Here is a 27890-nt window from a genome sequence, read left to right on the forward strand (position 1 = left end):
ACGGAAAGCCATTAGCGCATTCGGCTATATTTACGTCCGTAGAATGCCGAATTTCATAACGAATGTACATATTCATACGGATATTGCCGAGTCAACTAAATGTACCGTGCAGAGTTTAGAAAGTAACAACACGCTAATATCACGTGCCTGCTATGGAAACACAACAAAAAAATATTCATTAATACCAAGCAAAGACAAAAATGCGTTTATCCGATACTTGTTTACATTTTATTGCCACGTATTGATCAGCTGGATCCTATGATTTGTTGTTTTTGCGTCATTGTTTGCCTGGTGATCAATTCTGATGAGCAGGTGAACCAATTATATGATCACGGAATCTAACATTTCAATAAATATTTCAGCATTCGATAAATAAGTGACTTTTACAAAACAGATACTTAATCTGAAAGAATATAACAAACCGTTCCGAATCAGAGCAGCGACCGGATTGAAAATGGAACCTTCTGTAAGTATTTTTTTCTTACTTTGTTGTTGTCATTTGTCTGTCTAACGTAGTCTTTGGAAAGATAGTCATTTTGCGGTTAAAACTCAGTTTTTGAGGCCTTGAGGCTGTGAACATACTTATGTACTAGAGAAAATGCAGCCAAAGTTGGTCGACGTAGCAAGTCTTATTAAATATAATTGTGTCCGTCAACTACATTGTTTACCTGATGATAGGTTTCAAATTACAGCCTAGAGAAATAAGGAAATATTTAGTAAAATGTCAATTTTATTTGCTTTTGATAACTAACACCTAGCTCTTCTTTTTTCGGAGTTTTCCTCGAATCGCAGAATAATTTATATAAAAGTCGTTACAGCACCTTTTTCAATATTTAGTACTTTTTAAGGAAATTGAATCTTGATTTAAGACAAATTGCAGAATAATTTTGTTCTTGTGTGTTTCCATGATGGTAATGATACACGATTTTCATAATATTTTAGAAATTCAGACAGTGCCATATATTAGGCCAAGACAATGTGTTTAACGTCTGAACATTTTTATTGAATTAATGTAGCAGTATGCAAAATATTATACCACAATTTGTTTTTGTTTCTACAGTAAAAGATGGTTATTATCTATGTTTTTAAAACAATACTGAAACGAAATAGACTGAATAGGTAAGCAGATGGAATAAGTAAACAGATGGAATAAGTAAGCAGCAGAGATGGATTTAGAGGCCACCATTTCGTGCTTACATTTCAAACTTTTACAGGGGAATATATTTTAAAGATTTCCATTGGCCAATCACACCTACCCCTCCCCGCCCCAAAGCACAGGCGGAGGGCCCCTCCCGAACCTACTCCACTCGGCGCGGTGTGCCTCGCTGGTGAGGCTTTCATTCTAAACTGGTGTCCCCATGCAAATATTTCTTGATCCGTGCCTGCTTCAGTAATTGAGTTCAAATAAAGACAAGACAGTCTTATAACTAGAGGCAGACAAGTTTTATTAACTACAGGTTAAATCGATTTTAACATGTATTACTTTCCTGTCAAGTGCCTGATATAGAAAATGAGGCTATGTAATTAGTACATTTGTCTTCGCAGACTTTTCTATCGATTTAAGGTAGGGGCCGGTATTTTTCGTTTGATTACGTCCTCTCCGATTGTGATTTGGCATTCTTTGGTTGTTATGCAATGATGAATCTGTATTATGTCCGAAGGATGCCGGAATGTCTTAAAAGTGTACGCAATTGCACGGAATTGCCGATTGTCAATATTATGCGGGTCCACTGTCACAAAATATGTCAGTGAATGTGCATTTAATAATATGAATTAAGGCACCGCCTAGCATGGGGATTTATCTTTTATATATCAACTTACAAATAAATATTTAACACGCAAAAGAAAGTGAAACCTCGCTCTAAAGTTTACATTTAGTGTCATCATACCTCTTACAGCGAATATCATACTTTGCAAAATTTACGGGAAGCCGTGACGGTGACGTAATTCACCGCGTTCTCGCACTGGCTTTAGGAGGCAGTAAACAGTTTTCTGAGCTTCTCGGCCTAGAGTCGCCTACCTAACTTTCAAAACCTCACACAAAAGTCTGTAACCACACACCTGAAATAAAGATATTGCAACATTAACATCACTGTATGTCTATCGTTACAAACCATCTGCAATACATCTCTAATATCTAGTTTTCTGTTTACAAGACCTGAATTTTGTGATCTCCCGGTCGCGGAAACTGATGACGAAAAAAGCTAAATTTGCCAATTTTTAAATCGCTGCAGAAAATTCCCTGCAAATGATAGCCCCAATTGCTACACTGTTCCATACTCCAGTAACACTGTAAAATCTGAAAATCCGTACAGTTTCTTCACTATTCCACTTTTCCTGAGGCCCCTGCTAAAATGACAACCCCACTTTAAGCTAGCTCAGAGGAAGCATGTATACGCTTCTGCAAGTCATTACGTCATACTATCAAGATCAAGGCTACTCAGCTGATTTTCTTTAAAGAAGTGAAACTCAATTCTAGCCGCTGAAACTTCAATTCTAGCAATTATTATTATTTAGAAGTTCAAATATGCACTTCATTCCGTAAATTGCCTCTTATTTGTAAATTTGACCTGGCCAATTCGACACTAACAGCTGAAAACTGTTTACTGCCTCCTTAGGACTTTTTTTTTTTTTGTTTGTTTGCACTCCTCGCAGAAACTTGACGGCCTTTACATTTCCTTGCTGTTTTAAAAGTGTTTTTCAGTTGCATGTACATTTTTCATTACGAAAAAAGATGTAAAAGAAGCATGTTGGCTCGGTTTACGAATTACTGTGACTGATTCGGGGTGCTCGGATGTTCACGCAGACAACCAGTCTGCGGCGTGTACATAAACCGGAACCGGAAAACATCGAAAAAATTGCCCCAGTATATACAGACAACAAAGACGAATAACTATATACGGACGTTACCGTCTCGGGGATTTTCATCCCCTATTAAAGAAGTCTGATTTGTGTCTAAAACAGTTGTACACATTTATTTACATAATGATACGATACGACACGATAAGATAAGATACTATATGAAATGATACGATTAAGTTAAGAATTTTTTTATTATTATAATAGTGACATGTGCATTCATATTACAAATGGGCCTGTAAGTTACTTGGTATAAAATCTAATCTAACAATATTGCCAATATAAAAAAAAAAAACTATTTCTTCCTTTCAGATGATTCAAACAGTGACTGCTATTGTATCTCTGTTCATTCTGATACAACTTTGCACCAGCGGTGAGTTAAACATAATATATACAAATTATGAGAAAAATGTATTGATATATAGTAAGTTCCATTACCTTATACATAAGAAAAACTATTTTTAATACATGTATTATGGTTTGTACGTATTATCTGTACATTTTGGTACTGTTCACTGTTAGAAACTGTCCACATTCCATTACTCATGGAAACTATCCACATTCCACTCAGACGTACCGTTTAACCGTTTATATTATGGTACCAAACTTTTAGTTCTCCTTTCATGTATATGAAGACTGCCAGTGCCGAAACTCAAATTATCTTTGATTCCCCTTTAGTTTGCGTCATGGCCCTTTTAAAACTTTATTTGTTTACGATATACGGAATTCTATCAAAATGTTCCCATTTTAAATTAACGACTCCTGACCTTTATATGTTCAATGCTATAAATATTGATGGAAACGGTTTGCATTTTAATGAAAACTTCTCGTATCTTTGTAAGGAACATGATGTGCCGAAATGCAAATTTCATTTGACCAATATAAGGCCTAAAAAATGTTTGCTTCCGGTATTTTGACCTACCCTAAATTTCTGGCCAGACTCTAAATGTTTTTATAACCTTGGAGAATTGTTGTGTTTTTTTAACTTTTAATAAAAAGTTGCAAAACTGCTCTTTCTATGCTTTAAGCATGGTCAGTGATTATAGAAATTTACTTACTAATGCATTAAATTTAAAGGCATAACCCCCTTATTTGTATTCATTTTTTTGAAGTAAAAAATAAAATAATTTCCGAAAAGTCCCATTCAATAAAAAATACTGACCTACCTAGCCGAAGTTTTTGAGCATGTTACCGGAAACACATTTTTTTTTTGTTACGCCTCACAATTCTATTTAGATTTGGTTGTTATATATTTCTATAACTAGCGGGATATGATGAAGCGTGCACTGATAATTCTGCATGTACCGAAGCCAATACGTATTGTCAGGCCAGCGTTAGCCCAACTTGCAACAAGGGAACGTGCAAATGTCTCAGGCATATGGTATGGGATGCCAACCACTCAAAATGCAGTAAGTGTATTGTTGCACCATACTCCAAGCAGGGATTGTCTCCCCTAGCGCTACATTGCATCACTCCATTTTTCACCAATACCAATACCAAGTGACCATGAAAATCACATGGCCATTGAACATAAATTCAGATATTATTTTCTTATTTTTGATTTTATTGTTCTGTTTTCATTTTATCACCAACATTAGCCTGACTTGCAGAGGTCTTTTTACTGCAAGGGGAGATAACTAAGAGATTGGTGCTATGTGTTATTAGGTACCTGAATGTTACAGTTGCACGTCGATTCAATATTACTTGAAACATTATTAATATTTTTTGTTGTTCTGTTGAAGCAGCTTCTTGTTTTGAAATTGTTGACATGAGAGACATCCGGTATAAGACCAACCGGTATAAGATGAAATTATATGTATGAACAAGGAATCATCTTAAGCTCATTTTCTCTATTGTTGTCATTGATATATTATAATCTTTTTGTTTGTTTGTTTGGGTTTAACGCCGTTTTTCAACAGTATTTCAGTCATGTAACGGCGGGCAGTGAACCTAACCAGTTTTCCTGGATTCTGAACCAGTACAAACCTGTTCTCCGCAAGTAACTGCCAGCTTCCCCACATGAATCAGAGGTGGAGGACTAATGATTTCAGGCACAATGTCGTTTATCAAATAGTCACGGAGAACATACGCCCCGCCCGAGGATCGAACTCGCGGCCCCGAGATCCGTAGACCAACGCTCTTACCTAATGAGCTAAGCGGGCGAGCTATATGGCAAAGATAAACCTCACACATGTAAACTTAGATGTGGGTAGCGAATCGTAATGGCGATCGTTATTTTTCGTTCATTACGTAATCTTCGTTTTTGGTATTCTCCGGTTGCTGTGAGGCCTAACTATAGTAAAGGAACCAGCGTAGGAGCCATCTGGTCTAGCGTGTAATGGCGGACAGGTTTAGAACGCTAATTTTTCATTTGGCATGGCCACAGAGGTCTAAATTAAAGTTGTTTTCAGTTTAAATTTCATTTTGGATACATTTTTGACATTTTGGTAGAAAAAAATGGGAAGTTGTATTTGGTGAAGTGAAACCCAATTTTAGTATGCGTAGTACTTCCAGGTCACAAGATACATGACCCCTACTTTTCTCTTTATTTTCTATCAGTTTTATCATAACTCTTTAAAATGAGGTATGGATTTGTTCTCTGAAATGGGTCTAGCTATGTTAGGTAGGTCTTTAAAAAAATGTCAGTTTTAGATAGAATATAAAGGGAATACTATTAAGTGTAGTGTGACCTAAGATAGAAAAATAAAGATGTAAAGGTAGCTTGATAACATAGAAGAAAAAAAAAAACACTTTCTAATCCGGTTTTGAAATTACACACACAAGTAATTGTAGCTTCTGATTGAAAATTGGATGGTGTTAGGATTTAAAGTATACACCTTTTCACTTCTTCATTGTTTTTAAAACCCATCTCATAATTTCAGAGGTAAAAAAGTATTATCATGACAAATGCAACATGACCTTGACCGCTTGCCAAGGTGGAAGTGAGTGTAGTGTTTCAGACGGACAGTGCATGTGCAATGGAGACACGAATTTTTACTACGCGTCTCTGCAGAAATGCATCGATCATACTCCAACTTGGAAAGTGATTGGAGAAGATTGTACGACTGTTGATGACTGCTACCAGGAGATATCGGGAGGTAACATGTCACGTTAATGGAGTCTTAAAGTCATATAATGTTCAAAGTTCATATTTGAAAAATAATGAAGAACTACTATGTAGTGTGATATTTGACTGCGAATGCAGTTCTATATTTATATTTAGCCAAATTAACATACATTTGATCAGAATTTGCTATTTTTAAAGGTATACTATTTTACTGACTGTTGAACATAGTATATCTTTAAGAAAATGTATTGGCAGCTTTAAACATGTTTTCAGTATATACTTTTTTGATACATTCTATACCATTCTGGCACACTGTACATCATCTTTAACACATTTGATAGCATGTGGTACATTGTACATTATTGTGATGAATTATATAGCATTCTGACAACTTGTGTCGCGTTCAGAGACATTGTTGTGCGTTATAACACATTGTGAAGCATTCTGACACATTAAATATCATCCTGTTATAGAATTCTGACACATTGTACGACATTCACACACAGTACGTAGCATTCATTGTTTAGCAATCTGACACATTGTTTGGCATCCTAAAATATTGTTTAGCATTGTGAAACATTGTATAGAATTATTACATATTGCAAAGCATTCTGATACATGGTATAGAATTCTGATACATGGTATAGCAGTCTGACAAATTGCAAGTATAGCATCGTATAACAATAATTGATGTCTAATATTGAGCAATCATTAACCTTTAGACTGCTGTGATTTTGTCTTTGCGACCATTGCAGGTTGAGCATGGTCTGCAATGTTCGCTATTCAGTCAGTAAATTGTCAGTGAAAACTCCTTTAAAGAATAAGTGGTACTGCCGAAATTGAATGATGGACCAGTCCATTTTAGAAATAAAGCAAAGTAGAGGTTGATATTCGTGGGGAATTATTGTTCGTAGATTTCATTGTTGCGTAAATTCACTAAAGCCCAACAAACATTTACAATGATCTTTCATTTGACCTGAAAATTGAATCGTTGAGTTCGTATCTCCATAAAGTAACAATTTTGATTACGGAATGTTATGCCCACAACGCAGTTTATCGTTATTTCATGTAAATTAGCTTCTCGTGGAATTCTAATCAATACGTACATGCTATCTGCGCTCAAATTAAATTTAATAAAATGAATTATGCATACAAATGTTCTGGGTAAACGTCATATACTCGTATTTGTTTTATTAACTGATTAAATATTTGATACATAAATGTGAAATAATTGTTGTTCAATACTTTTGATTGACAATTTTATTTGAATCTAAAACAACAACAAAAATTTTTGCCGATTACAATATATTTTCCTCAATTTTATCATCAGGTACATATGAAGTTTGCAAATTTTCTTCTCGTCTAACATAAGGTGTTTCGCTTAGTTTCTCTTTAGCTCAAAAACAATACATATTATGATTTATGAGCAACTACGATTAAAATCTGTCCAAATATTAATGCCAAGAACTGCAATCTTGCGACAAGTTACCATGCACTGTTTTTCGAGAAAAACTTATGGAGTTGAAACAATGGATCCTATCATTTCGCTGGTATTTATTCGTTCTGTCTTGTATCCTCTACGAGTGTAGTCGTGAAAATTTTTCAAAACAATATAGGTCATTAACGGTGTCACCATTAGACCATACCTAACTATTTGATTTGGCATAGTATATATGGCGACGTCTGGCACAAGACGACAGCTTTTCCCAATTGTTTTAGAATCTTCTTAATAAACTTTATCTTTCGGACCAATTGTTATTTGCGTGTATTTTGTTTTTAAAGTCTTCATATAAAACTGCCAGACTGCACGTGTAGGGTTTCATCTTGATGACAGTAACAGTGTATGTTCTCGCAATTTAGCCGTACAAGATCAAAACGCATATGTAAAACTAAAATATAAAGTCTTAAAGTCACATCTGACAGTTTACTTTGTGTATATAGGGAAAACAAACATTTTCCTACGGACAGAATTTCTTTAAACTTTGTGTACTGACTGAGAATCAAGTTTTAAACGAAAATATGTATTGAAAATCATAGGTACCGGTGCTTGATCTTGAATTATCTGCCCTTGAGTTTTCAGCATTTTCCGACTTTTGAGGGCAGACAATTCATGACCAAAGCTGTTTGCCTATATACGTATAGGAGACTGTCAGATGTGCCTTTAAACGTGTAATAAACAGATCATTAAGATTTATCGGTTATTTTGACAGACTTTTGTCATTTGTATAGAGACACTATCATTCTGTTAAGGAACACGTACGCGTACGCGTACAATAACTGGAATTTCAACCTCTCTGTTGACGAAATACACAATAATTCCCGAGACACAGCTCTGGTACTTTTACGTGTAGCCGTTAGAAGATTATATCAAGCATGAAAAAAGTTGCATTTAATGAAAAATTTGCTCAGTTTTGAGTCGTTTCTTACAGCTGTGAAGTGTGCCATTCCCACCGGAAGTACAGGGTCGCAGAAAAAATGCACATGCGCCCCCGGTTACATAGAGGACAGATCTTCGTGCAGAAAACGTATGTTATAGGGAGTCTTGTGTTTATTTTTACACCTTCTAAGCAATACCAAGTGTTACATAACGCTAATTTGTGTCCTTTCACAAAGTGAAACGCAACAAAATACTTACATCTTGTCTTAATATTAGGCAGGCGTAAGTAAAAGATCCTATATGATGATTTATCCAACCAATTTAGAGGACAAATGTCCATACAGTCAAACCTGTGTTAAAGACCACCTCTGGACAGTGACCACCTGGCTCTAAAGACCACAAGTTCTGTTTCCCATTTTAACATTTACAGTTTATTTTAACCTGTGAATAAAGACCACCTCCCAATAAAGACCACATTTTGGCTCTCCCATGGATGGTCTTTATAGACAAGTTTGACTGTAATTCAAAACTGAATAACAAGTCTGAACATGCTGGCCATTGTCTTCTAAGTTATGGCACGCCAACACATTCAGCATTGCTTCTCGTCCAGATATGATTTCATGCACGGGCGAGCATCTGGGTATAAACCACATAACCTCGTGAATCCATTACTTGCTTACATAGAAAAATGCTCTAAAAGCCATGATATTTGAAAGTGTTCCTTTTATAAAACTTATTAAAACATGAAAGCTAAATACTATAAAGAACCCAAAGCGCAAATATCCGACAGCATACCTTTATATTATTTAAGTTTATGATTTGACCTCAAGGCATATTATAAATACGTCATCAGCCACAAAATCATGATGTGCGAGTTACCATTTATTATCTCATAACAGTAAATAAACCATATAATTATATTTTTGTTAGTGTACGTGTGTTCAGTCTGAAATTGATTTAATTATCTTCTTTTTGACTTTTAGCGCATTACGGCGAATCTTGTACAACAACAGTTGACTGTGCCCAGGAGATTGCCCTCAGTGAAACCTCGGTAGTCGTAGAAACATGCTCGAACACATCTCCCAAAATCTGCACTTGCCCAACCGGTTCCACTGAAAAATCCATTGAACGAGACGGTCTTATTGCAAGTATTTGCCTTAGTAAGTAGTAAAAGTATTTACTGTTGAAGTCTTGAAAACTTCTAACGCAAAGGTCCAGAGAAAAAAATCTTTATAGGATCGTGTTTGTTATAAGATGTATGTCTGCCATTGATAAATGAACAGCGTTTATAGTAAATTGTCACTTAAATAAACATACATTTTCTATGATGCAGAAAATGCCCGCTTTTAAAGCTAAGCGAGATTCTGTCTTCGAGCACCTTGCGAATAATTATGCGATTCATTGTAAACGCGGTGGGTATGAAATGCGAAAGGAGCTACAATTCACGAAATTGGCTTCGTTGCATTTGGCACCGTAGTTGGAGCTACTGTTGCTAGCCACTGTATCGATTTCCGCCTCAGAAAGTATTTCAGCCAGTACTGGAGATTTCTTTTTCATTTATTATTCAATTATGTTTCATACGAACTTTAAATATTTTATCAAACTGAGCCATGGTCTCATTTTAATCGCAATGGTTATATTCAAATTGAAACATTTAACAATCATAATATAGGTTTACTCTGGGGAAAGAAAAAGTATGTACAACGCCATTGAATATTTCATTGCATAGAAATAAGCGTAAAATCAAATTAATCAGTTTCAGTTTTAGAAAAAAAAAATTTGCAGAAAGTCAAAATTATCCATAATTTAAGACCCTAGAAAATTTGTCATAAATCAGTCATATGTGTACATATCTGCATTTTAGGAAAACATTTTTTCTCAAATCGTAAGTGCGAGCGAGTCGCTTTACAAAAGCTTTATAACCGAGTGTGCCATTTCATGATAAATTTCACCGTAAACCATTTGATGGTTTAACAACATCACCCTTGTTCTGGTTTTGTTATATTTGGAATGAAAATGCGTATTCTAAATTATTCCGCCATTGGATTTTTCTCTTTTTTTCACATTTACAAGAGCAATGAAATAGTCATATTTTTGGTATCAAAGCCGAAGAAGTCGTATCCTTGACGATATTTCCTTATTTATGGTAATTTGCTGTTTAATGTTTGTGTTGATCCCTTTCATATTGCATGTTATAATGTAGATCTAATATATATTAAATGTTTCTTGTCGATGGTATCTGAAAGTAAAGCAGCTGGTGATGATGTTAGATGATTTGGGAGCTGTTTTGGTGATTCAAATCGTGGTGGTGACTATGTGTGTGTAGTTTCTTTGTTACTTGTAGGAGTTTTGGCTTTACTTTTTATTGAAGCCCGGTGTATCGAATTCTCTTACCTCGAAGTTCCGGCTATATTGAAGAAAAAAATTGATCCCGAAAACACTCGCACAAAGTATTACTTTAAGTCGTATTTCGGTTATCTCGTATCTAAACGCTCGATCTCTTGGATATAGAGATGTCGAGTTTCAACTGTATTTGAGCCGTGCCATGAGAAAACCAACATAGTGCGTTTGCGACCAGCATGGATCCAGAGCAGCCTGCGCATACGCGCTTGTCGCAACATACTATGTTGGTTTTCTCATGGTGCGGCTCATTTATTTTTGTATTCCATTCTTTTACAGCTGACAGCACAGGTACGCTGTTATCAAAGGGTACAGCTTGCCAAGCATACAATGAGTGTGAAACATCAAAATGCATGATGTGTCCAGAGGACACGAGTAAAAAATGCGTCGGTAAGGACCTGTAAATATTTTAATTATAATTTCTTCGAATTTGTTCAAGCTAGCATAAGCTAGTAACTCAATGGCTAGAAACTTAAGTTGAGGTCGTCAATTAATGTATGACTATTCTAATGTTGTCGTATTTTTCATCAGTTGGACATGCAGGATTGCTTTGTATAAAATATATCCTAGAAATTGGCTTTCTGCAAGAAAAAAAATGTCAATTAAAACTAGTTAGCCTTTCAGCTTCATCGAGCTTTGATAGTTCATAGCGTGCATTCACATAATAGTATATACATATTACAATGGTTGTAAAGTAACCGTTTTTATTTTCAGCTGCCCCAAGCTCATAATTTTGAATGTGAGAAAAAAAGAACATTTGGAGCATTTTACAGGGAACACGGGAAAGAAAAAAGGACCTTTAATTTTGTACGACGAGGTCGAGTTCACGACCAAAGGGCTTTTAAAATTACGTTTCTCTAGGTTATTGAAAGTGCAAAGAAAAATGCCATATTTAGAAAGATACTGAGTGTGAATGAATTGTTTTCTTCGCTTTTATCTAAAGCCTTGATTGCAGTATATTGTAAAAAATATTGATTTCGTTTCAATGCACGATGAGTCCTGTTTTTATCCTGTTGTTTGATTTAGTCTTCTGTTACAGAGTTGATCTAAGGAAAGAAATGAGAAGCTTCCGTTTTGTCCGATAGAAAATTTTCGCAGTGTTAGCTACATAATAACCTAACCACATTTAAAGAATGAAATATCTGATTGTGTACTATTTTGTATCTCCCAAAGGGTGTTGCTCTACAGAGGTTGCACTGTAATTCGGGTCATGCTTTGTGTTGATGATAGTTAAGTTAAATATATGTATCATACAGTCACATGAACTTTACTAAATATAGTTATCTGTGTATGTTGGGTTTATTTCTAAATTCTGTTTTGTGAATTAAGTAGATTGTCATTTATTTCGCGTTGCTCTTTATTAACTTTATTAATTGTGTGTTTTAGGATTGTGCGTTTACTGATCAAGTGTTCGCTTAATTTACTATACAAGTTTTGAGCTGAATGACTATTGCTTTACGTTGAAATTAAAATTTAGACGTTTTCGTCGACCTTGTTATATGTTTTATATACAGTCACTGTGTTGATAGTTTTCTGAAATTCACAATGTGAAGTGTTTATATCGATATGTTTTAACCCTTATCCTGCTATATTTCTATAATGAACTTGTCCGTCTTTCAATTTGGACAGTACCATTAACTGTTGAACGGGATCCATACCAAAAAAATGACTGAATGGCGAACAGTGCAGGTTATGATCAGACTGCACGGATGCAAGGCTGTGTAGGCTGATCATGATCTGCACTGGTTGCAAAGGCATTATCAATCGTGTCCAGCATGATAAGGGTTATGTGGCTATTTCTTAGTATGTAGTGTTTAATTTAAAGTTTATTACTTATTAAAATTCACGGACCTTTAAAATTCAGCATTTTTTCATCGACCTTTGTCAGTGTTAATATTGTTGAATGCTGAAGCAGAAGTAGTGTATATGTTGTCAATGACTACCTTCGATCTAACCATAACTTCCCGCGTTTCCCGTGGCCGAACGGTTAAGGTCGTTGACTTCCAGTCACCTGCTCCTCCATGATGTCATTTTGGGTGTAAAATTCTTTCATGTGAGAAAATCATCCAGCTGGCTTACGGCAGGTCGGTGGTTCTACGCAGATGCTAGCCCGTGCCTGCAGTAATGCCCGAAGGGGCACTTGGACCCTTTCTTGACCATCAAAAGTTGGAAATTCATCATATCATCTATGGTCTTGCCGGTGTAGTGGTGCAACGTTAACCGCCTCGACCCCTCCTAAAAAGTAAGGTCAGATGATGTTGAAACTTCTGGTCTTTCAGGATTGAGGAGTAATTTCAATGTAATTTTGCAATAGAATTTTCCCCAAGACGGCGCCAGGAAGAGGAATGAGGGTTTTTGGGTATCTAATTTCCTCACAGATACATTTCAACCAAGTCTGGAAATTATTTGCTTTGTTGCGTTAATGCGTCAAGGTGAAATGTAAAATGTATTGCAAATGTTGTTTCAAAAATACAAAATACAGTGTGTGAAATAACACAGTACATTCGTTTGCGCGCAAAACTGAATTCTATCGCCAACAATAGGGAACTTGAAATGCAGCATAACCTGGGCAGGTCATAACTGTTATATGTGGAAAAATAAAGTAAAAGTCATTTTATTTGGGTATTAAAGCAAAATAAATCGAACGTGCTTCTTCTTCAATACAAACTCCTACGAAGTGATCTTTGTTGCCGCTACACTCCGATTGATATCACAAGGAAGATATCTTACACAGTGGTCTCCCTTATTCTAAATATAGCGCTAGTGGAGATAATCTTGCTGGGAGTTCTGCGTCATGCCTATCTATTTTTTTTTCTTTTCAAATTGCAATTTCAACATGGAACAAATATGTTGCGTATCAATGATTCGATCAAGAAGTATTGGCCACATTTCTTTTTTGTTATTATTATAAAATCCATAATTGTGTACGTCTTTGCCATCCGATTATTATTCATCAATCCGGTTTCTTTAGTTAGGACCTACAATAGTAAGATTTGTGTCTTGTAAAATGGATGCAACTTTTTCGTATGACCAAAAAACGTGCGTAACATATCCCTGGTTTCGCAAAGCATATTCAAACTTTCATTGTTTCATTTTTGTCTGACGTCAGCATCTCTGGGCCATAGATTATCTTTGATGTTCAACTTTAAAAAAAAAAAAAAGAATAAAGAGAAGAAAAATTATAACAATGATATACAATAGACAAGAAACTTTACATTACTGTGACACATAATGATTAAATGTTAAAGAAGTAAGAACACAAGCAAACAAGTTTTTAATGTAATTTCGAACCTCTTGTCCCTCAGCGATGAGGGTTTGAACCTTGCTCCGGGTGTTGAGTTCTTATGTGATTAAACCCAACCATCCAGCTGGCCTACGGAAAGATGGTTGTTCTACCCAGGTACCCGCTCGTGATGAAATATTGCACGGAGAGGCACTTGCGGTTTTCCTCCGCCATCAAAATCTGGAAGGTCGCCACATCACCGATGATTGTGTCGGTGAGTAAGGCTGATATCTATATAAATTCCGCTTCACATTATTTTTTGTGTTTATCCTATTCAGTGTCACTCACTTGAAAAACAATAGGGACTTATTGAATTAATTACGTAAATAAACTTTTTCAATTGTCTTCTGTGTAAATATATCCAACTACAATGAGAGTGTACAAAAGGAAAACAAACAAACTAATAAAATACATTTTGAATATCTTATTCTAAAGATTTCAAGTCTGCACTTGTATTCTGTGAACATAAAAAGGGAAAAAGAAATTCGAGTATGTGTACGATTGTATTTGCTAAGATATATGTTCACATCTACAAAATGTTTCCCTTGCTGCATATGAAAGTTTATCTGTAATTAAGAAACATTTCCTTTCTCTAAACCCGCTAATAATATCAATCATACATAGTACGAATATAGGCATAGTGGCAACGCTCCATTTGTTTACTTGGGGTTATACTCGTTAAATCGGACACAAAACGATTGGTCCAATTTCAATCGAATGACTAATTTGCATTGTAAGTTCAAGATCAGGGCTTCATCTGCCAAAACAGAAGTAAATAAACAGGTAAATGATAGAACCAATATAACTGAAATGCGATATTGCATTGTCAATAAATATTAGTACGTCCATCTACGGCAAGAGGCCTATTAAAATAAGATTCTTAACTTTTAGCCTGCTGGTGGCAAATGGTTCTGCCTTTGCGACCAGTGCAGTCCAAGATCAACCTGCACATCCCTGTAGCCTGATCATGGTCTGCACTGTTCACCATTCAGAAAGTAATTTTTCGGTGAACATTCCTTCAAATAGTAAATGGTACTGCCCAAATTAAATGATAGACTAGTCCATTTTAGAAATTTAACAGGCTAAAAGTGAAGTAGTTATACTTTTTAATCACGTATCGTATAATGTAATCATTTGCAAATATAGCATCGAAATTAAATTGTTTTGAATTTACAACAAACATTTCTTGATAAAAATTGTCTAAATTAGTAAATTAATAAAAAAAATAAAAAAAAAATTTAATTAAAAACAACTCTGTTTTATACAAATCAGTAAGTACAAAATCCAAAGGGATTGATATCTTACTGAATAAATTCGTAAATACTGTATAGGAAAAAATCTCGTAGTCAAATACGGAATTGTGATTTTAAAAGTTTATTTCAAAATCTTACAAAAAATGTTTTAATTTCTTATTATTTTTAAGCTATTGTCAATTTCAGATAACGAAGGTGAGATTTATAAATGAAATAACTTTACATTAATTTGGATTGGTAAATTGACGAATATATTACAAAGTAAACAAAAGTTGACAAAACGGTTTATATTTTAAAAAGAATGTCTGATATTCAAAGAGTCAGTTTAATTTGACCCTGCTTAAATGCATAGACATTTGTAAACAGAATTGTCGTGTTTTTTTTTCCTGCCCCATTGCACTTCAGTAGCTCTATGCCATACAATCTATAACATTAGTTCTTATTACACTTAACGTAAAGCGGAGAAACAAGTCCCAGTTAGAACTTCGGGAATGTAAAGAACCACAGGGTATATTTGTATACTTTTAGTACCAGTTCATTTATTTATTTTTTCACATAATGAACAAAAGAGTTGCCCATTCATGCAAGTGATTACCAGCAGCTGGTAGGTAATGTTTAGAATAATCCGCCTGTAGAACACATTTACACTGTAAAAACGACACAAAGACTTTGCTGATATAGCCCATAGTGTGTACATTAGCGTGATATTTTTTTGTATATGTAACATGTAAATTACCCAGAAATGGAAAGCAGACTTTGAAAGGAATTGAACAAATAAACTTATTGCACAGAACCAACAAAAAAAATAAAAAAAAATAGAGAAACATGTACAGCTATTATGAAGTGCATAAATTGAAATTATTTTATTTCAAATTGATCTAAATTCAGCGTATATGTTAGGAACTATCGAACACGTGCATGCACGTCCTTCAGGTGTTCCCACAGTTATTGATTCTAACGTTTGCATTATCATTAGTCTGTCGACAAAAATTCTAACACGACCGGATTTGTTTTCCTAGCAAACAAAGAAAACTGAAATGGTGACATTATCATGCAACAAAATCACTATTTGTACGTCACGATTATAACGTCATACCGTCGAACGTCATTTTGCGCTGTGAAAAAGAGTACCACATAAAACGGGTAAATATTTCGTTGATGTCATCAAGGATGAATATAGTGATATACTGACCTTGATATAGTGCTGATTTCAAAATAATATATCTAAAACTGTGATTTTGTCGGGAAAAAAATTAATATCAGTTGTCAATATCTCAAACAGCCTTGGCAAGTCAGTAATGGAACAAATAACGGGTCGCATTTTATTTTGCATATTAGTGATACTAGTCTGGAGTAATTGACTTGTTGTACATATCAGTAGTACAAATCCGAAATATTTGTCTTTCTTTGCATATCAGTAATACCAGTCTAGAATATTTGTTTTACTTTGCATATCAGTGATTTCAGTCTTCAATATTTGTTTTGTTTTTCATATCAGTGATACCAGTCTAGACTATTGCATTTGTCATGACTTTGCATATCCGATGAGTGAAACCAGTCTAGAATATTTGTTTTATTTTGCATATAAGTGATACCAGTCTAGTGTATTTGTCATGACTTTGTAAATCAGTGATTCCAGTCTAGAACATTTGTTTTACTTTGAATATCAGTGATATAAGTCCGGATTATTTGTCTTATTGTGCATATTATTGATACAAGTCTGGGTATTTGCGAGATTTCTCTAAAACATTCAGCTTTATCAAAAAGCTTCATAACTGTGTCCTTTAATAACTGTTGGCTAATCATCCATCCGGTTTCTTTAGCACAAGGTTCGAGTCTTGTAAAATGGATGCAACATTTTCGTACGACTGTGCGTAAAACTTGTATAATATCTCTCTGGTTTCGCTCAACATATCCATACTTTTGATGTTGACATTTTTCTCTGACTTCATTATCATTTGTTCGTAGATTTCCTTAGACGGAAAATCTGAAGAAAAAATAATACTAGTAGTTAGAACATACTTCCCTTCTAAATTTCTATAACGAACTTTTCCACCTTTCAATGTGGACAGTACCATTAAATGTTAAAAGGGGTGTTTACAAAAAAATATATTGACTGAATGGCGAACAGTGCAGATCTTGATCAGACTGCACGGATGTGCAGGTTGATCCTGATCTATACAATGGTCGCAAAGGCAGAATCACGCCAGCATGATAAGAGTTAAATTACAATAGATTAGCAACTTACATTACCGTGACCCATAAAATGACCCTGCGTCTTTTTAACTGTTTTATTTATAGACGACGCAAATGCAGAGTTTATTTGACGACTGCCGCGTAGACATGCACAAAATTGAAACAGTATGGAAAAAAAAAACAATCAAATGTAAATGAGGGTTTCACTCTTGCTATTATTTTAATGAAAACATACAACATGTATTAATATGTTGAATATACTTTGGTTATACCAATATCAAGATGCTCGAAAACACGTTGGAGAACAACGGATGTGTTCTTCTTGTAATCCTCAGTTCGAACAATCAATAATTGTTTCCTTGGAAAAATTCTCAGCCAATCACTAACATGAATGTCGTAAATTCCCATCCGTAGACGCATCTGAAACAAAAGATATAACATATTTATATTATAATCTATATGCATGAGTCATTGATTTGATATCAAAAAGAGAACTGAACCTATTGGAAAATCAGAAAAACTTGAATTACACACCTCGATAGCCTAGTGGTAGATCATTCGCTTTGAGTGCGGGAGATCGTGGGTTCGGTCCCCGGCCGCATCATACTAAAGACGTGAGAAATGGTACCAGCAGCTCCCTTGCTTTGCACTCAGCATAAAAAGGGAAACTGGTTTCTCTTCTCGCATACTCGCATTCTCGTGGCGGGAGTGATTGATATAAGTTGTAGAACTTCCTTCACAAGTGAAAAATATATCATTATAAACTAAACACTTGAACTGACCGTTTGGATATAGAAGACCAGGATAAGCACTGTGAGCATAATGAAGAATGCACAGAACAAAAACTTTTGAAATTCAAATACATTGACAAACTATGAACGATGTTGTGTGTAGGGTGCTGCTGTAGGGGCGGGTGGAGGCTGTAATCTTAGTATGAGGTATATTATCTTTCTATATTTGTCTTTGTTTTTATGTGTTTTCATCATATTAGTCTCTTAGACGCGAAACCGTTAAAATACTCAGTGAAAGTAAGCTTAGATATCAAACATATTTTATTTAGATATATCATTTTAAAACGTATACATTCGGTTTGTTTACCTGGATGGATCCGATGGACTCATTATAAGCACATCCCCTGTGAGTAAAATATTTGAGACAGTCGTCATAAATTGCAATGGCATCAACAGTATGTTGATGGAATGATTCTGGACTGGTTTTATAATTGAAATATTTCGCCAAATAGAGGTAATCCGACCACAGTCTGCAAAAAAATAAATAAAATAAAATAAAATGGGAGAGAGAGAGAGAGAGAGAGAGAGAGAGAGAGAGAGAGAGAAATTAACCTTTTAGAAAACTTTTTACTAAAACCTGGGCTATGTAAAACTACAATTACTTAATCATCTATATTGAAATAAATCAAATTGTTTAAACAGCGTTACACAGGCACGTGTCCAGGTGGGGGGCCAGGGGGCCCGGGCCCCCCCCCCCCCCCCCCCCAGCTGGCTGCCTAGTTACGATTTTTATTACTATGGGCCCCTCAATTAACAAATTTATACACCAGCGCAACTGGCTTGATTTGACAGCAATACACAGGCCATAAGAGAGCCATAAAACCGTGTCCGGTAGTGGAAATTAGCCCCAGGCATGTCACAGGTAATCTGTGCATGCTTCGTTGATCGCTTGATCGGTACTTGATTGGGTAGTGGAGAAACTATTACGTTTTTTTACTCTTTGGAATTGTTATAAAATGATCAGAACATTGTTGGTTTTGTTAAGTAAATCTTAAAATGAATCTGAAAATTGAAACATTATGATGGTTGTATTTTGTTTCTACATTAAGGCACATTCCCCAAATTTATTAAATTGATCTTTTTATTTTACAACAATTATGAATTTGAAACTACTGTATCAATTTTACTCTTTTGGGTCCAATAACCTTACTTAAAAACTCTCATAGTTTTAAAAGTAGTTTCTCAGTAAATCTCACAAAACGCATCTAAAACTCGTTACTTATGAGGGGTTTTATACATAAAAATATCACTTAATATGTGCCGTGATGTTATAGTTTGTACAGTCAAAGAAGTATAAAATACACGTCTATTTATTTTTATAGATCTTTGGTACAGTTAAGAGTTCATTGTCATTTGAAATCTACGATGTAAATAGTAATTGTCATAATATTTCGTTTGTTTTGTTGGAAATCTAAAAACATTTGGCCATTTTGCAAATAGGATACCCTTAATAAATAGACTAGCCACTAGACTGATAATTATGACATTTCTATGATTTTTTTTCTTTTTTATGTTCATAAAGACAAAAGCCAGTCTATTCTAGAGATTTTCTTAGAGGACTGATGTTAAAATTGTAATATTGGACATAGTATATAGACTGGCTCAGTTCACTACATGAAATCATAAAAATGGGAAAAAAATATCATAGTCTAGGAGCTAGTCTTCTTAATAATCATCTTAAAACTTCAACATTTTTTTCAACTGGGTATCATACAGAAAATAAGTCCATACACTGTGACTGTGCAATCATACATACACTGAAAAAGGCTCAATGAAATGATTAAAAAGTAGACTTTTCCTTAAATATATGATACATTCATGCATCCTTAAAGGTGTTTCAGGTAGCAGGAAAATGCATCTATTCATGTGCCATATTAAAAAAATTTCACAATCGGGAGGGGATACCCCTCCCGAACCCACCCCAGGTTGGGCCCCCCCAGCAAAAAATCCTGCACACGGGCCTGTTACAGCGGTTGCAGTTTTAATTTTCACAGCGGGTGTTACAGAACAAGCTTCTATATACGCATTACCCGACGGTCCAATGGGACAGTATTTTACAAGCTTACAATTGTTGTCCTTGGATACCTTGCCATGATCTTCCTTCCGTTTTAAAAACTACATATAAACATTTATAGGAAATGCCAAGGTAATAATTTTGTAAATTCTGCAAATAGCTTTTATAACACACTTGAACATTTCAGTATGGGACATTCTATAGAAACAATGATTATGTCTCTGAGGCCTCAAGTTCCCTTTTTTCCATACTGTACACACTCGTGTTAAGTGATTTGTTTTGGACAAGCTGGGGTAATGTTTTAGATCAAACAAGATACGTATGAATTCATGATATCTTGGGTTTCACGTAACAGTGTCATTACCTTAGCTTTACTACTGGTACAATTTTGTGTGCAATCCTTATCTTGGTGCTCATATAAAAGAAAATGACTGCATATTCTGTAGTACCTAGATACAATTTTCGGAGACATTGCAACATTTACAGTGAAAGCATTTAATTTCAACGTTATTTTGAAAAAAAAAAAAATAATCCTAAAACCTTTGGGTAAATAACCACTGTTTAGCTGGTGAAATATTCAATATTACGAATATATCGGACTTGTATACATTTTATAAAAGATCATTCATTTATTAATAAGGCAGTTATGCAAGTTTGAACAAATTGTTCTAAAATGCAGAATTTTATTCAAAGTAATATTGTATCCGGAGGAGGTCTAGTCAGTAACAAAATAGGGCTAGGTGCTTGAAATTTTTAGTTTGTTAGATCGATTTGCAGATTATAATTCTCTGGTGAATTTTCACTGCGGGTTTCTACGGCGAAACTTTCTTTCGATGACAATCTCGCGTATAAAAGACGTTTACCACTGTAAATATCAATGAAACATTCAATAGTTGTAGACTTACATATTTTCAATCAACAAAATAAAAACTATCGATCTGTGTACACAATTTTTCAAATTGCACCAAATATAAATTAGTGTCCTGACATTGTTCCTTATTTTTGTTATTATTTAGAATTACTTTCCATGAAAACCTATCTATTGTCAAAATCAACCTTAATAAATACAGAAACGCTGACTATTTAACACTTAATACATGGGATAAAATAAATTATTTGCAATATGTCTACAAGACATTCTATGTTTTGTGGATAATCTTATGCTATCATTTCCAGTTGATCAAACGTACATGACTGCCTTAAATGGTACTGACTACAACAAGTTCACTGACTAACTACGAAAAGCTTAACCCTTATTATGCTGGACACGACTGATTCTGCCTTTGCGACCAGTGTAGATCATGATCAGCCTGCACATCCGTGCAGTCTGATCAGTATCTACACTGTTCGCCATTCAGTCAGTATCTTTTTGGTAAACACCCCTTTTAGCAGTTAATGGTACTGTCCGAACTGAAAGATGGACAAGTTGTTTATAGAAATATAGCAGGGTAAGGGTTAATACGTACATTTCTAAACCTCAAGCAAAGTCTATAAAAACTGTCACACGTGATTGTAATACCCATAGATATACACCAGAATTTCTTTCTACGTAAGTTCCAGCAGACAAAACAAATAAAGCAACGCTACAATTACAAATAAGGCATGGCTTATACCTCTCCACGGGGTCACGGATCAATGCAATAAGCCTCATTTCTGGGTTGATGTTGTACAGGTAGTCTGGGTTGGTAATCCTGGGTTCTGTGCATCCTTTGTTCTCTGGTAACATGTACCACAAGTCGTTTACAGCGGCAGTATTGGCTGTAGCTTCACCTGCACATTTGATGGGGATTTTAATTAACATAACAGACACAAAACCTGACCTTATAAATATAATAATCTAAAAGTCATTATAGAACACTAACACACACGAGGACAGTTATTGTTAAAAACAGAAAGCCCTACAGTAAGTTTTACAACAAGATCCTTTTGAATCATAGATTGCAACTAAGTAAAATGATAGCAGACCCGGTTTAACTGAGTCTTTTCATGAGAGGCAACGGAAGTGAATATGTCCTTCATGAGGCCAAACAATAAAGTAAAACCTAATGTATAATATTAAGTAAAACGTATTTTGCTGAATAATTCTTCAAGGCCAAAGATATATTAGTTGTAAAGTTAATAAACGTTTCTCCTACCAGTAATGATATTACACTGAGTGTCGCCTCTGTCCAGTATATTCTCACAGAGCTCAGATATTGCATCGGCGGTTAATGAAAAGTAATCCAAGTATTTGTCAAAAGACCATTGATTGTCTGAAAATGTCATAAAGATATCAATATTAGTTATTTATACACGATGCTAACCTTTAACATTTGTTTTCTTTAAGGATAAGTATATAAAGCTTTACATCATCATCATCACCATCATCATTATCATCATCTACATCATCATCATCATTATCATTGTCATCGTCTTCTTGTTTACCATGACAAGAACCATCGATATATTTTTCTACTTCTATTACATTTTAATGATTTCTGACTCCTGCTTAATTATTACGATAAACTGGAAATTTTTGAAAACGTGTGAAGCATTAACAGTACTGCTGTAACTTCGATACCTTGCCAGTAGAAAGCTTTGCAAATAAATCAATTGCACAACAATAAGATGCAATTAATTTCACAATAATTTGTGGGCAATCAATTGCGCAACAATTATAAATAAATCAACTGCGCTAAAATTAAAAATAAAGTAAATGTGCAATGATCAGTGGGCAATTGATTGCGTAACAATTAAAAATAAATCAATTGGGCTACATATCGTGGGCAATGAATTGTGCAACCAGTAAAAATTAACCAATTGCGCAACAATTATAAATAAATAAACTACGTAATAATTAGTGGGCAATTAATTGCGTAACAATTAGAAATAAATCGATTGTGCAATAATCAGTGGGCAATTAATTGCGCAACCAGCAGAAATAAATCAATTGCGCAACAATTAGAAAATAAATCAACAGTTGTGGGCAATTGAGTATAACTTACTGAAACGTTTATCGTCTATATAATGGGACTCTTTGTCGTGTTTGGCAACAATATGAGGATGAAGTAGAAGTCTGTCCCAAAGATCTGTAGTAGCACATTTAGGAAAGCCAATTATGTAGAAATATGGAATACAACGTAATCTTTGCTGCTCGGTCACCGTTCCGTCAGAAACTTTGCATCGTTGCGTTTGGGCGAAACATGGATTCTTAAAGTGATTGTGAAATTTCAATGTATCCTATCAAGAGAAAATTTTATAAACACAGTACATTATTTATCTAAAGAGACAGTATCAACTACATGAAAAAACACATTGTCAAGGTTTCTATCATGTTTTTTTTTTAACTGCTGTAAAATTCTCATTTTCAACAGCTGCGCAACTTGCGAAAGAAAAATTTACTCATTTTACTGTTTGAATAAAAAGTTTTGATCATGACCGGCGTTGTGTATGTAAAGTCTGCCGACCTGCTTCTTACATTACACAAAATATCCGACAACAATGAGTTTTCTTTCTTCGTAAAGGCATATAAAATTTGCACACTTGGATCATTCTCCTTGCGTTTTTTTTTTCTTCTGAGTATAAGAGAAAACTTACCTTGTCAAAAATATTTTCAACAAATTTCGTTTTTCTGTACGGGAAAATAGGAGTGTACGTTGCATTATGTTTGCATAGATCCTTGTTCACAGCCGATGTGTTTCTCTTTCGAGATGTTTCTCCCGCTGTCTCTGAATATTTGTCAATAACGAAGAAACATTCCTTTTCTTTAAACCCACTAAATAAGAATATCACAAAGAATACGAACATTAGCAATATTTTCCACTGTAAGGCAGTGCTCCGTCGCATAATCGTCTTGTTAAACTGCTTTACTATTATAGTAAAATGCATGTCCATCGGTCGGCAAAGTATTCGATTCGTTTTCAAATCAGTAGCCACTGTAAGTGATTGCTCCGTCGCATAATCGTCTTGTTGAACTGCTTTACTATTACAGTAAAATGCATGTCCATCGGTCGGCAAAGTATTTGATTCGTTTTCAAATCAATAGCCACTGTAAGTCATTGCTCCGTCGCATAATCTGCTTGTTAAAGTGCTTTACTGTAGTATTTTGAATGCCCATCGGCTGGCAAAGTATTTGATTCGTTTTCAAATCAGTAGCCAGTGCAAGGCATTGCTCCGTCGCATAATCGTCCTGTTAAACTGCTTTACTGATACAGAAGTAATACGCGTGGTCATCGGTCGGCAAAGTGATTGATTCATTTCAAATTGGTAGCCAAATTTACATTGCGAGTTCAAGAGCAGGGATTCACCATAACAAAACAGAAGTAATTAAACAAGTGAATGATAGAATAAATAAAAGTGAAATACAATATTCTATGAAAAGTTTAACCAGGCCATAAACTACATGACATGTGTGTACATCACTATTTTAAGTCAATCATAGTTTAATTTCAGTCACGTTTATATCAATTTCTCGTTGACAAATAGCGTGTTGAAAATTTAACCTTTGAAGAAATAAAAAACACTTCGTGATCAAATATACTTGAAAAGGAAAACAAACAAGAATAAATCACAGAGTCAAGTTCGGAATCGTGATTGTAAAAGTTATTTAAGAATATGAAAATATGACTCGTTATAGTAATGACTAAAGCACATGAATTGACATGATATCTTTTATTATTTTCGAATGTGGTTAATCAGATTATGGTCAAGTAATGGATATGTTCGAAATTTACAAAAAAAAAAATCATTGAAATTGATTTGAGTGTAAAATACTTGTAAGAAGTTATGTTTTTAATTTGATTTTTTTTGTCCCGGTTGCTGTAGAGGTAACTTAACATCACTATAGATTTGATCTAACACTTTTCCAAATGAAAAATATAAATGTAATAACTATTGTATTATATTTTCAACGATTTGCATCGACAATTTATACATTTATCTGAGTTTCGTTGGAATTGCAAGTTTATTATAATATTTATAGTAGGGATATTATTATATCTCTATAGAGATATATCCTTATGCCGTGGGTAATTTTGTTCCTTAAATATATCTCTAATATGTGTGTGTGTGTGTGTGTGTGTGCGTGCGTGCGTGCGTGCGTGCGTTTGTGTGTTCGGGTTTAACGTCTTTTTCAACAATTTTTCAGTCATATAAACGACGGTTCTAATATATATCGGAAGAGTAAAAGATGCTTAAATGTAATTGATAACCTTAACGTTATTTTCCTTCACAAAAAGCCGTCTATTTGAGATTACGACATGTGATTAAAATAATAAAGATTAACTTTGTATATCTAAGTGTAAAAAGTGGAATGGTTTTGTCATCATTACACTAAATGGTTTTTAATTCATATTTTTAACATTTGAGTGAAATTTTAACATACTAGAAAATACATAAAATAGGTTTAATTTTGGTAATATTTATATGTACATAAACATTCGTTCTGTATTTGTTTATTTTATACGGTTTAAGTACATGTGACTATTTATAACCAAGTTTGTTTTCAAGTGGGGATTAGTTAAATTAAACAGAAACCAAATAAAGGAATATGTGTATTTAATAGTGTAAGCAAATTGACAAAACCCTTAAACAGAAGGTAAGGTCATCTCATAGATGGCAACTTCAAAATAAACAGTAGTGTTGGCCTGTACATATATGAGCCGCGCCATGAGAAAACCAACATAGTTGCTTTGCGACCAGCATGGATCCAGACCAGTCTGCGCATCCGCGCAGTCTGGTCAGGATCCATGCTGTTCGCTAACAGTTTCTCTAATTGCAGCAGGCTTTGAAAGCGAACAGCATGGCTGGTCTGGATCCATGCTGGTCGCAAAGCCACAATGTTGGTTTTCTCATGGCACGACTCATATGTGTGTGTGTGTGTGTGTTCGGGTTTAGCATCGTTTTCAACAATTTTCCAGTAATTTAAATGATATTGTCCACTTGTAGCAGTAAGCAGAATGTCCACCTGTATAGTGTTGTGTCACTGTGTTGTCAAGAATGTGTGTTGGAACATTTTATTATATATTTATTATCGGTAAAAACAATAAAGATAGGAAGAATAAAATACTTAACATGGCATTTTTACGGTAGCTTGCTACAAAAAGAAATGTTGTGCTTTCTACGAGTACCGGAAAATCAAATAAATGATAGAATAAATGTTCTTTTCTACCTCTACAAATAGAACATTAAAAATACAGTGTTCCGTTCAGACAGTCGTGACTTTATTTAATACTAAACAACGATACATGATGGAACGATGGCGCGATGGTACGACAATGAAACAACGACGGTATAATGGTGAAAAGGCGATTGCACGATAATAAAATCGCGATGGTTACGGTAAGATGGTAAAATGTCCATGTCATATCGCGCTTTCATCATCGTACTATCGCGTTTTCACCATCACACCATTGTGTCATCGCGTTTTAAACATCGTACCATCGTGCCTTCGCATTTTTACCATCGTACCATTGCGTTAGCACCATCGTACTGTCGCGTTTTCACCGTAGTGCCATCACATTATAACCATCGTACCATCGCGTTTTCACCATCGTACCATCGCGTTTACACCATCGTGTCTTCGCGTTATCAACATCGTACCATCCGTTTTCACCATCGTACCATCGTGTTTTCACCGTCGTTCTATCGCGTTATCACCATGATCGTAGCATCGCATTTTCATCATCGAACCGCAGCGTTTTCACCATCGAACCATCAGTTTGTTCTTGTTCGAATGTCTAAGGTACATAGTGCAATGTAAAATTTAGATTGTATCAAGCCTCTATTTTATTGACACATATATTGTACCACTGCGCATGAACGTCGGAAGGCGATGGTGCGATGATGAAAATGCGATGGTACGATGGTAATAACGCGATGGTACGATGATGAAAACGTCATGACACGATGGTGAAAACGCGACGGTAGGATGGTGAAAATGTGATGGTGCAATGGTGACAATGCGATAGTACGATGATGAAAGCGCGATGTTACGATGATGAAAACGAGATGGTACGATGATACGATGGTGAAAACGCGATGGTACCATGATGAAAACGCGATATTACATCGACATTTCGCCATCGGAGGGGTGGTGGGGGGGGGGGGGGGGGGGGGAGGGGGTTGTTTTGGTAAATGATATCAGTTTGCGCGTGCAATTTCGTGGATAGGTCTATCCTTGATAACATTACGCCAGTGCTTTTATAAAAAGAAATAAAAGTTTTTCTTTCTATACAAAATATATATTGAATGTATGTAATTTTATATAAATAAAACATTAATGTGGTATAAGTTTATTAAATATTATTGATGTAAAGGTGGTTTATAGTAATTCAAGTAGGGATAAGCTGAATCTAACAGACAAAAATAAAAAATTATTAATTATGTACATAGTTTAAAGGCCAATTTTAAAAAGTCAAGGTCATCTTGTATAAATAGCACTTCAGATCAACGGTAGTGTTGATATGTTTAACAAGACATGAAGTTTGTTACGGGGTTCGTGGCCATGTTTCCTGGGAAAATGTTGAGTACTTTGTTGTATTGATACCTCAGATCTTATACATCGTATTTCATCACAACTGCTAAAGCTTATCTTAGCGGGGATTTTTTTTATTAACACTACCTTGTCTTACTAGTTGAAAATGTGGAAAATGTGGGCTTGGCATGTCCAAA

At 34.9% G+C, this 27890-nt stretch overlaps 2 protein-coding genes across 2 annotated transcripts; one reads left to right on the forward strand and one right to left on the reverse strand.

Moving 5' to 3' along the window:
• LOC123555071 (uncharacterized) lies at positions 1 to 12706 on the forward strand. The gene is made up of 8 exons (XM_045345625.2): positions 1 to 466; positions 3172 to 3232; positions 4125 to 4268; positions 5742 to 5957; positions 8356 to 8451; positions 9287 to 9463; positions 10983 to 11093; positions 11418 to 12706. Exons 1-8 carry the CDS (start codon positions 455 to 457, stop codon positions 11432 to 11434), a joined length of 834 nt encoding a protein of 277 aa, XP_045201560.2. The 5' UTR covers positions 1 to 454; the 3' UTR covers positions 11435 to 12706.
• A 1718-nt stretch (positions 12707 to 14424) lies between these two features.
• LOC123556091 (carbohydrate sulfotransferase 15-like) lies at positions 14425 to 26770 on the reverse strand. The gene is made up of 8 exons (XM_053548935.1): positions 26724 to 26770; positions 23817 to 23994; positions 23225 to 23459; positions 22376 to 22492; positions 21854 to 22010; positions 18534 to 18696; positions 17708 to 17855; positions 14425 to 17226 (listed from the first exon to the last, which is right to left on the reverse strand). Exons 1-8 carry the CDS (start codon positions 26768 to 26770, stop codon positions 17042 to 17044), a joined length of 1230 nt encoding a protein of 409 aa, XP_053404910.1. The 3' UTR covers positions 14425 to 17041.
• Positions 26771 to 27890: the final 1120 nt, after the last annotated feature.

Source organism: Mercenaria mercenaria, chromosome 7 (genome assembly GCF_021730395.1).
Source record: "Mercenaria mercenaria strain notata chromosome 7, MADL_Memer_1, whole genome shotgun sequence".
NCBI lineage: Eukaryota > Metazoa > Mollusca > Bivalvia > Venerida > Veneridae > Mercenaria > Mercenaria mercenaria.

Excerpts from the sequence above, each read along its gene's own strand:
- LOC123555071 (XM_045345625.2), top strand. Across the intron at positions 4,269-5,741 it reads TGCCAACCACTCAAAATGCA|AGGTAAAAAAGTATTATCAT; the intron begins GTAAGTGTATTG and ends TCATAATTTCAG. Across the intron at positions 5,958-8,355 it reads CTACCAGGAGATATCGGGAG|CTGTGAAGTGTGCCATTCCC; the intron begins GTAACATGTCAC and ends CGTTTCTTACAG.
- LOC123556091 (XM_053548935.1), bottom strand. The coding sequence starts at position 26,770 with ATGGTGAAAACGCGATGGTACGATGGTTATAATGTGATGGCACTACG. Across the intron at positions 23,460-23,816 it reads TTGAAAATATTTTTGACAAG|GATACATTGAAATTTCACAA; the intron begins GTAAGTTTTCTC and ends TTCTCTTGATAG. Across the intron at positions 22,011-22,375 it reads TCAGTGTAATATCATTACTG|GTGAAGCTACAGCCAATACT; the intron begins GTAGGAGAAACG and ends TCAAATGTGCAG.